Raw genomic sequence first — 15685 nt, 5'->3', positions numbered from 1 at the left:
ACCAGGATTCAGTCACGCACACTTTTTAGTCTTTATCATCATTTGAACAGAATTACACTATAACATTAGCAATCAACACCATTCACTGCTTCAAACTGCAGAATCATCGTATCAGAAAGGAAATTAACACAGACCTTTGCCAAAATTGTATTTACACAAGAAGTCATTTCCTCTTCACACATTCTAAAAGTGATTAGTTAGCAAAACAAAACCCTCAAAAACATTTTTGCACATTTTTATCTTTGTACCCTCCCAGGTCATTCTTCTTACATTCTAGTATGCATGAGCATACTACAACAGAAAGGTAGTCTTTCGAATACAAAGCTAGTATCCTCCTGCCTAGCTTCTATGAATATTCAAAAAATGATCAGAAAAATACCATTATTTAATAATACTACTATTATTACTTAATACTATTTCTCATCTAATTGACATATTACAAGATTGCTGACTGAGTATTTATGCATTAAAATACATACTATGCTTCGGGTAAAAATTTATACTTAATTCTGTCCAGTCCTGTCACAGAAAATAGTGATACATGAAATGGTTTCTTGGAATGAAAATTTGTAGCTGCTGTTGGCTAGATAGTTAAAATTAAGAGCTAGCTGTTCTGCATGCCCATAAACCAAATAATTAATGTAATTAGTGATATGAATGCAAATAGGAAATGAAGAATGATGAAAAAGTTGCAACAGGCAACGATTTATTTGTAAAAAAATTTAAAATTGTACTACAATAAAGATTAAGGAAAACAGTATTAATATATACATATATTATATATGTATATACACATAATATATAGTGTACCTTTAATATTACATGCTTTTAAGAAAAGAAGAAAGTCATTTCCCTCATAGTAATTTTAAGCTCTTGCTTTAATAAAAACAAAATGAAATTAAACGTTCAAGTATAAGAAATAAGCACACTAGTATCTGAAAGTGAAAAACCATTTGCTTTGCACAAATGATCACTGTTAAATACAGAATAAGTCATAATTAGCTAACACTTGTATATGTGCCTTGGTGAACTTTACATTTGTGTAAAATCTTTACCTGAGATATGTAGAAATAATGGAAGGTGCAAGTTCATGGAGTTTGAAAGTTTTCATTCCACTTCAACGGAAATAAACATAATGTCTTACATATTTCTACCCTCATGATAGTCTACATGAGAGCTTTTCAGTGGAACAGATTTCATGTTACCAAGTATCTTATGCTTTATGACACACAAAGGCAACAACCACTTGCAACAACCAGCATGCAGACATGAAATAGAGGTAGCATTGTCTTACAGCTTCCACAGAAACAACTTGATTTTAACCACATGAGTCTTCTGCAAAAGGCACTCATTTTTTCATTTCTAAGCATGGTGTTCAAATCCAAACCAATTAGCATTGTTTGGCTATCTATGTTTTTAAAATAAACAAGGGAGGGGAAAAAGAGTACGTAAGAAATGTAGCTTAATTATTGTGCAGTCTTCGGTACAAGGAAGGACGGTTTGTTAAAATGACCAGCTATTGAAGAATTAAGCAGTTAAACCAATATAATTCAAAAAAGTACAATAATCAGTAAAAAGCAGATTGCAAAATAGCTGAAATTATACTAGCCTTCTATAACTAAAGTAAGAGCAATGTGTTACTTAAAAAGCAATGTTTCAGGGTTTTAGTTACTTAAAAAGCAATGTGGAGGAACAGAGACAACTTATTACAGCAATATATAGAACTTATAAATACCAAAAAGATTGCCATCCTGAATCCTTTTGCATTAGCTGAAATTAGAAAATGTTCCACATTATTACTTTTATCGAGAGACAACTGAACTAATTGAATTATAAGATGTCCCACTATTACAGCTTGAAGCATAAGCTTCCTGACCATTTGCATCAAAACTGACTCTGAACACAGAAGATGCTTTCAATAAAAAGTCAGCTGCGTCCCTGCGGCCCAGTTCCCTCAGCTTAGACATCAGAATACCCACAGTACTTTCAGGGGCATTTCCCCATTCCTGGAGAAGGGAGTAGGACGGACTGAAGACAAAGTCATTGGAACTTCCATTGTTTATATTATATTTTGCAACCAGATCAGGAAGGCCCAAGTTCATTGCAAGAAGGCACCAATCCTTGCCCATAGGATCAAGTGGATCCAAAAGTCGGCTCAGTTTCCTCCTTGTAAGTAGATTCAAATCCGATACATGGATATCCATTCCTAAACTCCCTTGTGAGTAAACATCAAGACACCCAAAGCACAATATGCTGCTAAAACTTTCTTTGTAGCCACCCATGGTATTAGTCAAGGAGGTCTCTTTTTGACTTTGTGCGCGGAAAAAATCTCTTGGTTGGTAAATCATGATTGGCTCATGATGTTCCCTTAGCTGCTGAGGACTGAGATAATGTTTGACTGTCAACAGCCCTGGCAATGTGGTGGCTATCAAATTATCAATGGTACTGCATACAGAGTCCAGGAGTAAGCAGCATTTAATCTTCTCCATTTCCAAGCCTCTAACTTGAACCTCAATACCCTGACCATTGTTGACAAGCAGTACAAGAAGTTCAGCTCCACGGTTCATAATCTTTGATCCATTGACCCACAAACGTATATCTGCATCTCCCTCTGTGCTTTGTTGATGAATCCATCTACACAGGTTCACCTGAACTTTATGAAAAATTCCACAAGGAAGTGGGGTTAGATGTTCCACAGGAACAATTCTAACACCACCATAAATCATAACTTCATCTTCTTCATCAGCCCAAGACCTATGGAGGCTATCAGTCTTAATCAAGGCTGGAATATCAATCATTGTTCCACTGCTGACATCTCTGGCACAGATGTCCATGGCATCCAAGACTTGTATAAGTTCTTCTACATCACTGTCTGGTATAAGGCGCTGGATATCCTCTATTGTATATCGACCTCTGTAGTGGTGGAGGGCTTTAGGATTCTCTACAGACAAAAGTCTTCCAAGGACATTTGAACATAACCAGCGAGGATCCAGCAGAACAACATCTTGGACTGTCTCACTCTGCATGATGTTGATCTGTTTAGAAAGATAAAAGTCGCATAGCTAATAATCATATATAAACAAAATAATATTCACATAGTTAATAATCATATATACATGAAAGAGAAAGGACAAGATCTACAACAGTCCCCATGGTTTCTCAACCAGACAATTGTAAGAGCTTTGATGTTCAAATGTTCAAATACCTATGATAACATAGCCAACTGTGTACAAATGCATAGAATCCTATCCATCCTCATGCTAACCCTAACTCTGAGTAGGATTCAGTTTATAAGACTGAATACAGAATTTTTTTTGAAAAAGATTGTTTTGTTCCACACTAGGTGTTCTTCCCAATTTATTCAAGACTTTATTTATGCATACATTGGTGATAAATACACCATACTGTGAAGCATTCCTCATGTAATTTCTAGCTTACAAGAGAAAAAAACCCTTAAATTTAGTATCCTACTTAACAATTATGTGTTAAACAATCATTTTATTTAATGACCATGCTGACTCACTTTATGCCAATTATAAAAATGATTATAAAACTGAGACAAGTCATTGTTGACCCACTTAATGACTGCAGTGACTTATGACCAAAAATCGATGCTCAATTGTGGTCATTAAGTGAGGACTACCTATAAATCTATTTTCTTAACCACTAGGCTACCATAAATCTTTTCACATGACAATGACCCTATTCAATGCAATATGAATTTCTCTAGATGTAAATTCAGTCATGGTCTTTAATAATATATTGAACTTTGCAAGAGAAAGAAACAAGTTAAGCAGTTTCTATCTTTTAAGAACACCAGTTAGCATAAATGTAGTTTTTCTTAGTGTGAAGTAAGGAAGTAGGTTCTGCTTGGTTTCTCTACTGTATGTTTTGCGTGCCTGCAGAACTTAGAATAAGAAAAACTTAGTAGGAGCAATAATTTGCAATCAGTCTGATAAGCAAATTGCACTTCATAAAATTTATGTAATTAACATTTATATAGAATTATCCATGTAATTAATATATTACTTACTTCGCCTATACTGTGTAGCTGGAGGGCTATATGCCTAATCTCATCTTCACTTGCTAATGGATTAAGTTGATCTTGCACATCATATACAAACTGTTGAAGGGACATGAGCTGATTGGGCCCATTCATTTTTCTCCATGATGGTAGAGTGGAAATTATTTTTTCACACAAGTGAGTCATAGGTGGACATGTCTATGAAAAAAAAATCATAGTAGACTTGGTTTCTAGAATGAAAACTGTTATTGTTGCTTAGATTTCATCTAATATATCATTTTAACAAAATAATTTTATTTAGCAATATACATCTTTTATTGCCTGTAAGTGAAATTGCCAATTACACTAAGATTACTGACATATACCCTTTTGGGCAAATATATTTTTTATTCAGTGGTTAGATGAAATTTGAACCTGTTTCATGAAAAAAGATTGATTTCTCCAATCAATGCAGCCATCCCACTTGAAGCTGAGTTTCCTCTTTCCTCTTATGTCTCTATTGTTTGGACTACTTTTCTTATTTCATAAAGATGACTCTGAAATTGCCTTTTTCACTTGGTATAGCAATTGAAAGTTGTATTAAGTGGATAAATAGGATATTCTTTCATAAGAAAGGCAAGCATCTGTGCAGTCACTAAGCATAAAGTAGCACTATGTTAAATAATTTAGTCTAGAAAGCCAACTTCTTTAACATATATAGTGGGCAGTATTATTAGCTACTGTGTTTCCCCAAAAATAAGATCCTGTCTTATATTTTTTTGAATCCTGAAATAACCACTTGGCCTTATTACCATGCACTCAAAAGCCCGATTGGGCTTATTATCAGGGGATGTTTTATTTTGGGGGAAACAGGGTACAACATATACTCTGTTTCCTGCTAATGGCACTACCACTAGAAAGTTATTGCCATAACTCAACCAACCTAAAAGATTGGCCAACATGTAATTGAAGGTATGTAAGCTAGAAATAGAATAAAATCATTGACAATATATTCATTGACAAGTTTAAAAAGCTCTGAACTAGCTTTCCTTAATCTGATGATCTCCAATACATCAGGACTTCAGTTTCCAGAATTCTTAGGTATATGAAAATTCAACGAGTTGAAATTTTAATACACTTGGATGCCATTAGGCTGGTGAACAATGCTGTCTTCTAAAAAATGGGCAGGAACCTTCCCACCAAAAAAAGTTCAACATTGTTGAGACATGTTTTAAAAAGCAGATGTATTATGATAAAAACTTAATAAGCAAAACAATAAATTTCCATTCTAATTCATATAGATGTGGCTCCAACCCAACTATTATTCTTAATGTTCTCTTATATCAGAAAGAGTGACGTAACTGTAGTTGCATTCAAAATAGATAAGGACTTGGTCAGTGACTACACCGTGGCTGTATATTTAACTTACAGAGATAATCTGACTGCGCAACTCTTGAAGATGGTATCGGAGGATCTTCATATCTTTTGAACCTGATGCTCCAGCATCTAGAATAAATAATCTGTCCAAAATGTGAACATCATTCCCAAACCTAAACAAAAGAAAAAGAAAAAAGCCGGGGGTTGGGGGGGAGAGAAATATTTATCATTTTAGCCCCAAAGTTCAATTTTACTTTTTTTTAACTGAGTAGTTTTGGCAGATTAAAATCTTTTTTGAGATTACAAATGAAGCATTCCACTTGCTGTTTGACTCTGTGAATCACTCATTTTTATTTAAACTACTTCTTTTATTTATTTATATTTTATCTATATTTCATACTTAACTGCCCATCTCTTTCTGAGAGGGTTATACTGGCCCCTTACCCAGGTTCTCTAAAATAAAGGGAGACTGGATGGGTTTTTATTTTATTTTAAACATAGTTCATTTTTCTATTTCTTAAGTCAGAAATCTATTGTAACAAATGTATAATACAGACTGATCAGGAACTCATGGTTCTACTTTGCTTAAACTACTGAATCTAGAATAAATTTACACTGGAATAAAAAAACTAAAATGTATTAAAAGCTTTATAGATAATAGAAGCTTCTAGTCCATTCTACAATACTAAGCTTCTATCCATTCTACTCTTCAACTTCCAGAATTTTGGGAGTTGAAGTCCAGACATCTTCAAGTGACCAAGGATGAGAAACACTGTGCTAAGGCATGGAAGGTGAGGAAAAACCTTCAAGATGGTGGCAACAAGATGGTGCACCAAGACAAATTCCTTGTGTGTCCAATCACACTTGGCCAATAAAATTCTATTCTATTCTATTCTAACACACTCCTATAATAGAAAATGATTGCTTCTTGAAGTATAAAACAGTATAATTAATATGGACTTTTCTTGTGCATGGAATGCCTAATTTTTCTTTAAAAAAAAGTTAAATCAATTCAGTTAGTTTATGTGTAACATGCTAATTTCAAAATATACCTCTTTTCTCTCTTACCTATTCCTAATTTCTTTTAAAAGTGATGTATCTTTGTCATATTGAAACTCTCCTCCAGCAGAACGTGGAAGATTAACAATATCTGCATGTGTAGCCACCAGTGCAACATGAAGTGGAGTTTTCAGCTTTCCTCCAAATGCTTCAGGAGACAAAGAATGGAGAATTTCAGGACAAACAGATTTTTCTTCCTGGTACTGTAATATGCTTCTATGTATGTTCTTGGTCTGAAGAGAATGACTACATTTATTCTACGTTTATTCATACTGCTCCATTTTATGAAATAAAGAAAACACATTATAAATGGGAATAAATAGTCATAATCTGTCCATTTATAAATTAAATACACATTTTGGAGGGTTTTTAAAAAAGAGTTTATCCATTAGATACAATAGTCTACAGTATTGCAAATTTATGGTAGATATTACAGGCAAGGAACAACTGATCTAAAACCCATTCATACAATGGTATGAATGCAACTTTACAGTACTTACACAAAGCATTCTCATGTAAGAGAGAATTAAGTATGAAAGCCTTGAAGATAACATGAAAAAGAATGGGAAAGTGAGAGAGAGTGAGAGTGAGAAAGCGATACATTTGGGACAAGAATGAGGTAACACTAAAGACAACTTTTCACAAATACATCATCTGGGGAAATAACATGTCATGTTTTTTGAAAATAGTGATTTAGTGATTTAAACATTAATTATTGAATTAAAACAAATGTCAGTAGCAGCATCACAAAAATGAACATGAGCAAGAACCAATACATCCTAAATGCAAATAATGCAAAAACACATTCAAACTTTTTTTCTTTTTTGTATATAAACACACATACAATTGTAAAGGAATTATTACTTCTAACAGTATAAATGTTTCTCAGAATGTAATCAGTATTGGTTCTTGATGTGCAAAAAGGCTGCATTGAAAATAAAGTTAACTGTTAATAATAAACATCTATGCACATTAAAAATAAATAAATATAGACTTCAGTGACTGTTGAAATATATGGAAAAATTCTTAGCTCCAGAATTCATTTTCTTCAAGTTGTTGATGGAATAAATCTTCCCAAAGAAAAAAAAATTGAATGAATGTGCAATGAAGAGGAATGTATGTACAGCTGAATTGGTAAAAGCCAATTAATTCCCCATGTAAGTTGGGTGGCTGTTTGCAAAAAAATAAATACCCAGCCTATGCAAATCATTCAAGGAGATACTTTTCTTGCCAGGGAGGTGTCCCAAAGGGAACAAAATCTCAAAGCCAAGAAGAGGCTGCAGCCATTTAAAGATGTGGCATAGCTGGTTCAAGATTCTTCAAAAGTCTTGAGGCAGGGGGGTGGGGGGGTGGGGGAAGGAGAAAGCTTAAATGAAAAAAAGACACTTTATCTGCATAATTGAGAAGGTAAATTCCATCACCGAAAGCTTTGCACAGGAGAAATAAATAGCAACATTAAAATATGAATAGTTTATTTTTAATGGTCTCAGCATGGAATAAAAACCTTTCAATCCCATGATGTGACCATTTAATTAAAACTTATAGTAACTTTGTTATGAGTTTGGACAGAAATTTAATCAATACATTTTAATTCTGTTTTTCAATGAAAATGTCACATGACAGGTGAAAAGTGCTTCATGGAAATAAAGTGAAGATGATCCTGAATTATATGAATCAAATCTTTTCTAATGTACAGAGCAATCACATTAATGGATACATTTTATAAGAAATTTAAGACAATATGACTAATTGAGATATATCATCAGTAATCTCAGTGAAAAAATTATGATTATTATAAATTCAGCTGTTTTTCTTCATATACAGATGACTTGGCCCAGATTATTCATCATGTAAATAGACATACCTATAGGTTCTTCAACTGGAACTAGTGATTTTAAGAAACTAAGCCAAAAGGTCACTTGGTTCAATTGTATCTCATAAGGTTCTTCAAGACTAAAAAGCACAATGTGAACTGAGGTGGGGTCATTTGCAGCAAAATAATCGTAGCAGCAGAAATAGACAGGATTTCCAGAGAATTCCCAAACACTGAAATCACCAATTCCTACAAGAGCAAAAAGTTTGTTGTCAAACTAATAAATGAAAGAAGTTATGAAATGTTAACAAAACATTCTTATTTCCAGAGAGAAATCACAATACTTTTTCTCAGACTGTTTCACCTTTGCTGGATGTCCCCTACTTGGTAAACTACTTATAAGACTCCATTCAGATCTCTCCCTCCGCCCCCAATTTACTTTTACCTTATTCAAAATAAAAGTGAATTTTATTTAAAAAGTGCAAGAATAAATCCAGCAAAAAAAGTAGCTTGTACTTAAGCACAAAATTTAGTGCTAAAATTAATTCCAGATGTATTGAAATTAAGTAATAATTAAGAACAGGAAGCATTTTGGGGAAATCCAAAGGCAAAAAGGTACCTAAGAGCTCACAAGGTACAAACGTAGCTTTTCTTAAACTCAACAGTTTTTCCTGGGATTGGTCCATGTGCATCATAGAATCTGGTTGCTGCAGTTAGATTTAAGCATTGATTATGCTGCTTATAATGACCTTACTATTTATTACATGGAACTTTGCATATTCAGGGTTCAAAAAAAGTAAATGTTGCTGAAGTACTGAAAATATTTAATGCAATGCATAAAAAAGGGGTTAAAGTAGAACTTGTTTGCACCAAAGACCCTGACAGTGATATTAAAATAAACTTATAATGCACCAAAGTTTATGCTTTACCATTCAAATAAGCATTCTGGACATCAATGCCCTTTGTGGACTGGTCATCCATGGAGCAGTGGGAATGATGAGAGGGAGAAACAAATACTTCCAACATCCCTTTGGTCAAGCCTGGCTCAAACATCATGCTTCGGCTTCTCACGCTAACATTCTCACAGCCAGGATACAGATTTGAAATACTTACTGAAACTGGATTAGAGAAAGAATATACATTACAGATTACAAACTTTGGAAAATTGGCCACTTAATGATTTCAAACTCTGTAGAATTAAAAGCGGTAAGAGTGCAGGCTTGGTAAGATGATGAAAAGTCCCAAGTACCATCAGCACTCAGAGCCATCCATTTTCCTTAGAAAAGACTTAAGTTTTTGGGAACAGCCCTTTTTGCACATTTTTTCCTCATATTCCCAATTATGAATAAAAAACAAAAGAAAGTGAGAAAAATCTGTAGGGTTCCCAAGAGGAAATTATTTATTACTCTGATATTTAACCTTTCCCAACTTGTAGGCCTCCAAATATCTATTTTTATTTTTTATCCCATCTTTATTATTTTTTATAAATAACTTAAGGTGATGAACATAACTAATATTCTTTCTTCTTCCTCCTATTTTCCCCCACAACAACAGTCCAGTGTGGTGAGTTGGCCTGAGAGAGACTGATTGGCCCAAAGTCAAACAGCTGGGTTTTTAATTATTTGTAAATGTAATGAAATTCAATGAACATCAGAATTCCCATCTGCACATGGAAAAGAATGAAACTTTGATTTGGGTTTTACCGATTGGACTGATAGCTCTTTATAGAAATGGCTTGTTCATATTGTTATGAAAAAGCAAAAAGTTGTGATTTGATGTCAATGCCCTATTTTACTGTAACAGAAAGATTCGGAAGTCAGTGCTACTTTTTCTTTTTTTTCCTTATCTTTCCTCACTTCCCACTTCCCCCATTGCTTTTCTATTTACTTTTGTATTTTAGAATACTTTATAACTCAATAAAAATAAACCAAACAGCTGGGTTTTTATTTAATGTAATATAATTTAATGAACATCAGAATTCCCATCTGCACATGCACTATGCATCCATGTGGATGATTATGAAGGCAATTTGTTTTCCTTTTTTCTTCTGCAATAAATCTTGACTGAGAATGCTGGACTCTCCTGAACAGTATACACTGTGCTGTAACCCATTGAACTGGATGGTGAAATCTTCTGAAGTTACTCAGAGGCTTCTTCCAATTTGAAAGCACTTTCACTTAGAATATCAATATGCCATTATTCTGTATAATCAAAGAAAACTATTTTTGAAGTTTGCCTAATAGGCCTTAACTTCTTTATATATATTTGTACTCTTCTAACCTCTAGTGGAAAACCATGTTACTACACCAATACATTTAAAACATTCTATATTTTTAATATAGATGAACAGGATCATCTGCAAACCTCTTTAAATAATCTTTAACGTTTAAGAAATTAAGAAGTGTCTTAATGATTTAAATAATCTGAATAAGAAGAGAGGTTAGTGATTAATGATTTCACTTTCAGCCTTAGGTAAGTCATACAGTACATTCAGTGGAATGAATTCCTTTTCTCTAGATATAAGAAAGATAAAATCTGTTTAAAGCAGGGAATTTTCTCACACGTTGAAAATATGGCATATATACAAATGGAAATATATTTTCCAAATATGTGAGTTAAATAAATGGTCTTTGTATACTATTGGACCATTTTACATATAGCATTAAACTTTAGCACACTGCAGATTAAAAAGTCATTAGATGTTGTCTAAAATGCTGGATTAGGAAGGGCACTGGATCAGCCCCGTTCTGTCAGCCAAACCTGACTCACAAGGTTACTAATGTTGGGAAAACTAAGAGGAGGGTCCTTCAACTTGTGTCAAAAAGGAGAAATATAAATCTAACAATAAATAATAATAATATATTACCAATGAAAAATGATAATGATTCTAACATTAAACTTTCTTTTAGATCATATAAAACTTTTGACTTTATACAGAGATAAAGATAGAACAAAATTAGGGATTTTCACTGTAGGTGGCTTGTATATTAAGATAATATATTATTTCTTTGCCTTATTACTATATTTGCTTAGAAAAAATATTAATAGGTTAAAATGGTTACCCCATAGAAAAGGATATTTTCAGATTCTACACAATCAAATGCATTAAGTGCAGGATTTCTTTCCAAAAACACTGAGAGTAATATATTTATCATACTGTAGGTAAGGAGAAAACTCAGAAGTGAAGTACAGGTAAGGTTAAATAAATAGTAGATATAACAATCCTCAAGTTAACTTTGCTAAAAAAGGGCAGAGATTATGCCCAATAGCAGTATACTAAACATCAGAACATAGACTCAAAGTCGGTTAGTGCAAGGGAAGCACCTGTCCTTGAAGCACTGTAACTGCTAACTGATAATGAGGTTAAATGAATGTACGTATATACAGTTGGGTTGACAAACAAGTGCAACCTTTGAAATTGGTGCATGAATTTTCCAAAGGATGCAGCTGTTTTATGATGCCTCAAGTAAGAACAAAGAACAAAAGGGTTGCATGGCAGAATATTCAAGACTTCGATGGTCTGCTCCAATACCCACTGACTGATTTCAGTTTTTTTCTGTTTCAAAAGACAACGCAATCAGACCTTACCCACAGAACCTGCAAAATCAAAGTTAATTTCCAGTTTCCCCTTTCTAATATAAAATGTAACCATTCAGGAATATGATGGAGGCCAAGGGTTCAGTCAAAAAAAGTGTGTCAAAGAAGGCTATCCTTCATTCCAAGTTTCAAAAGCCCAACGAATATATTGAGGAATCCAAAGGGCATCTTTCCAAATTTTTGACTGAAGAGCATATAGTGATCTGCAATCTTTATGAATACGGATCTGGGAGCAATGCAGCAATCTGGTTGATTGCTTTGACTTCAGACCTGTCAAGGGCAGAGTTGAATGGAAATTGAACCATTTTTAAAAAAAACCAGATTCTATCTCTCTATGCAACACATCCAAAGCTGCCTAGGAAACGCTGGTACATTTCTTTACCAGATGGAACGTTTTATTACGTTCCCTGGACTCAGCTGTTTTAGGAAATTACTGTCCAGTCTCCAACCTTCATTTTACGGCGAAGGTTGTAGAGAGTGCAGGTGGCACGTCAATTACCCCAGTACCTGGATGAAACCGTCTATCTAGACCCGTTCCAGTCCGGCTTCTGGCCCGGATACAGTACGGAGACGGCTTTGGTCACGTTGGTGGATGATCTCTGGAGGGCCAGGGATAAGGGTTATTCCTCTGCCCTGGTCCTATTAGACCTCTCAGCAGCTTTCGATACCATCGACCATGGTATCCTGTTGTGCCGGTTGGAGGGTTTGGGAGTGGGAGGCACCGTTTATCGGTGGTTCTCCTCCTACCTCTCTGACCGGACGCAGACGGTGTTGACGGGGGCAGAGATCGACCCTGAGGCGCCTCATGTGTGGGGTGCTGCAGGGATCGATTCTCTCGCCTCTCCTGTTCAACATCTATATGAAGCCGCTGGGCGAGATCATCAGTGTTTTTGGGGTGAGATACCAACTGTACGCTGATGATACGCAGCTGTACTTTTCCACTCCAGGCCACCCCAACGAAGCTATCGAAGTGCTGTCCCGGTGTTTGGAAGCCGTACGGGTCTGGATGGGGAGGAACAGGCTCAAGCTTAATCCCTCCAAGACGGAGTGGCTGTGGATGCCGGCACCCCGGTACAGTCAGCTGCAGCTGACTGTTGGGGACGAGTCATTGGCCCCGATGGAAAGGGTGCGCAACTTGGGAATTCTCCTGGATGGGCGGTTGTCTTTCGAAGACCATTTGACGACTGTCTCCAGGAGAGCTTTTTATCAGGTTCACCTGATTCACCAGTTGCGCCCCTTCCTGGACCGGGATGCCCTATGCACGGTCACTCATACTCTCGTTACCTCTCGCTTGGACTATTGCAATGCTCTCTACATGGGGCTCCCCTTGAAGAGCACCCGGAGACTCCAGTTAGTCCAGAATGCAGCTGCGCGGGTGGTAGAGGGAGCGGTTCGGAGCTCCCATGTAACACCCATCCTGCGCAGACTGCACTGGCTGCCTGTTGTCTTCCGGGTGCGCTTCAAGGTATTGGTGACTACCTTCAAAGCGCTCCATGGCTTAGGACCAGGATACTTACGGGACCGTCTACTGCCATCTTCTATCTCCCAGCGACCGGTGCGTTCTCACAGAGAGGGACTCCTTAGGGTGCCGTCAGCCAAGCAATGTTGACTGGCTGCCCACAGGGGGAGGACCTTCTCTGTGGGGGCTCCTACCCTGTGGAATGAACTTCCCCCTGGACTTCGTCAACTATCCGACCTTTGTACCTTTCGCTGCAAACTTAAAACCTATTTATTCCGTCTTGCTGGACTGGCTTGATTTTTAAAATTTTAATTTGCTTTTATGGGTTTTAATTTTTTTTAAATTTTATAGGGTGTTACTGTATTTTAAATTTGGCCAATTGAATAAGTTTTTTAAGGGTTGTTCTTAGTACTGTATGTGCTGTTCTTTTTGTATTTTATTTTGGCTGTGCCAAAATATGACTCAAAATATGACTCAAAAATGAGTCCTTCGGGAGAAGGGCGGCATACAAATTAAAATATTATTATTATTATTATTATTATTATTATTATTATTATTATTATTATTATTATTATTATTATTATTATTATTATTATTATTATATGGCTCAGATTTTCATCTCCTGTCTCTGAGCTGCTTCTCAACCAATGTCACAATTTTCATTAGGAATGGAATGCATATTCTTTTTTGATCTTACTACCTAAGTCGACTTTTTGATAGCTGACTGGCTCAGTTCTGTCCCTGTTTTCCAGATGGACCAGTCTAATGCTGCATTCAGTCCTCAGGAATCCAAAAGGAGTGCTCTTTGTCAATAAAAGAATCAGAAAAACTAAGCAACCTGCTTAATATCAGTTTTCAGTAATTCACTGGGAATCACATCTCAAAATTATATTCTGTTTTTGAATGAATTTTTTCCCCAGTGGTCTGGAAGAAAGGCCAGTTGTTGTTAATTGCGAAGCAGTGTCCAACCCATCGCAACCTCATGGACAACATTCCTCCAGGCCTTCCTGTCTTCTGGAGTCCATTTAAGCTCACGCCTACTGCTTCAATTACTCCATCCGGCCACCTCGTTCTCTGTCGTCCCATTCTTCTTTTGCCCTCAATCTTTCCCAATTACCATTTTTGCATCCCAATAAAAGCAAATACTGGCAAGGTCCAAATAAAAGAAATGGAGGAGGTTATTTCCAGATATTCAAGCCCTGTTCCTGGAAAACATCACTGACCTTGATAGAGAAGCCATTTTTTAAGGTAACAATTCATCCTATCAAAATTAAGTTATCATTCTGTTAGATAACCTAATTCAATTAGGATAGTTTTACTCTTAAACTGAAATAAAGCTCTATGCAATTTTCATTTAAGGGCTCTAATCTCTCTTCTAGTGCAACAAAGAATGCTCCTGCTCTATTTTTGTATAGTACATGACAGCACTTTAGATATTTCAATATAGCTATCATGGAAATTTCTTTTCTTCTATTCTTTGGTCAATTTTACAAGTATTCTTTATAGGATTTGATTTTGAGATTTCTTAGCATTCTGATTCCCCATCTGTCCCCCAGTCTGACAATATCCTGTTCAAAATGTGGCAAAATATTTTTAGCCTTTGTTCACATTGTGTTAAAAACCAATGAACAAAGAAGGCATTTGGGTATGCATGGTGATTAAATCAAGCGTCTTTCTCAAGGGCCTTGACCTGATCTATCTTCTCTTAACAGGTATTAAAGACTAAGTACTCAAGAATTAAACAAGTAATGGGAACTTACCTCCTATCCAATTCTGAAACCTTGTTTTACTCTGAATAGATACTTTATATTGGGACTGTCCAACCTTGGCAAGTTTTAAGATTTGTGGACTTTAACTCCCAGAATTCCCTAGCCAGCATGCTGGCTGGAAATTCTGGAGTTGAAGTCCAAAAGTCTTAATGCTGTCAAGGTTGGACAGACCGAATATCAAGTATTTATTCAGAGTAAAAACAAGCATGATGCTTTAGAAGAAAAACTTTATCTTACTTATCATGCAGATTTCCACCTATGGAAAGGATGATCTGTTAAAGCACTTATAGTTAAGTGGAAAAAAAAAGAATCTTAACAAACACCTCATGGAAAGTTCTTAAGTATTAATAGCTATAAACGACAACCCACAGAAGAGATTTGTTTTAAAAGATAATAGTGTAAAATATAAAAACACTTATGATCATAATGGAATATAAGCTATTTTAAAAAACTTACGATCACTATGGGATATAAACTATTTTGTTTCTAATTTACCATTGGAAACGGAGCCACACTGTACATTTTTTTTTGCAAAAAAAAAAAAGTGGTTGCAAAATCTTTATTAACACAGTGTGCAATTGTGCATAATTCTCAGGCTTCCTGCCCCC

General features: G+C 35.5%; 1 protein-coding gene across 2 annotated transcripts in view; it reads right to left on the bottom strand.

Annotated features, from left to right (window-relative positions):
* Window positions 1–693: 693 nt before the first annotated feature.
* DAPK1 (death associated protein kinase 1) overlaps window positions 694–15685 on the bottom strand; it is a 68333-nt gene continuing 53341 nt past the window's right edge. For both annotated transcript variants that reach the window (XM_058168562.1, XM_058168563.1), the window contains exons 21-26: window positions 9182–9370; window positions 8304–8501; window positions 6449–6587; window positions 5433–5553; window positions 4034–4222; window positions 694–3035 (exon numbers count right to left, since the gene is read on the bottom strand). In XM_058168562.1, coding sequence (XP_058024545.1) covers window positions 1803–3035; window positions 4034–4222; window positions 5433–5553; window positions 6449–6587; window positions 8304–8501; window positions 9182–9370 — 2069 coding nt within the window. In that variant the 3' untranslated portion in view covers window positions 694–1802. The remainder of the gene's footprint in view (window positions 3036–4033; window positions 4223–5432; window positions 5554–6448; window positions 6588–8303; window positions 8502–9181; window positions 9371–15685) is intronic.

Source organism: Ahaetulla prasina, chromosome 2, assembly GCF_028640845.1.
Source record: "Ahaetulla prasina isolate Xishuangbanna chromosome 2, ASM2864084v1, whole genome shotgun sequence".
Classification (NCBI taxonomy): domain Eukaryota; kingdom Metazoa; phylum Chordata; class Lepidosauria; order Squamata; family Colubridae; genus Ahaetulla; species Ahaetulla prasina.
The sequence above is the reverse complement of the archived record's forward strand: the minus strand, read 5'-3'. Positions and strand labels throughout refer to the sequence as shown.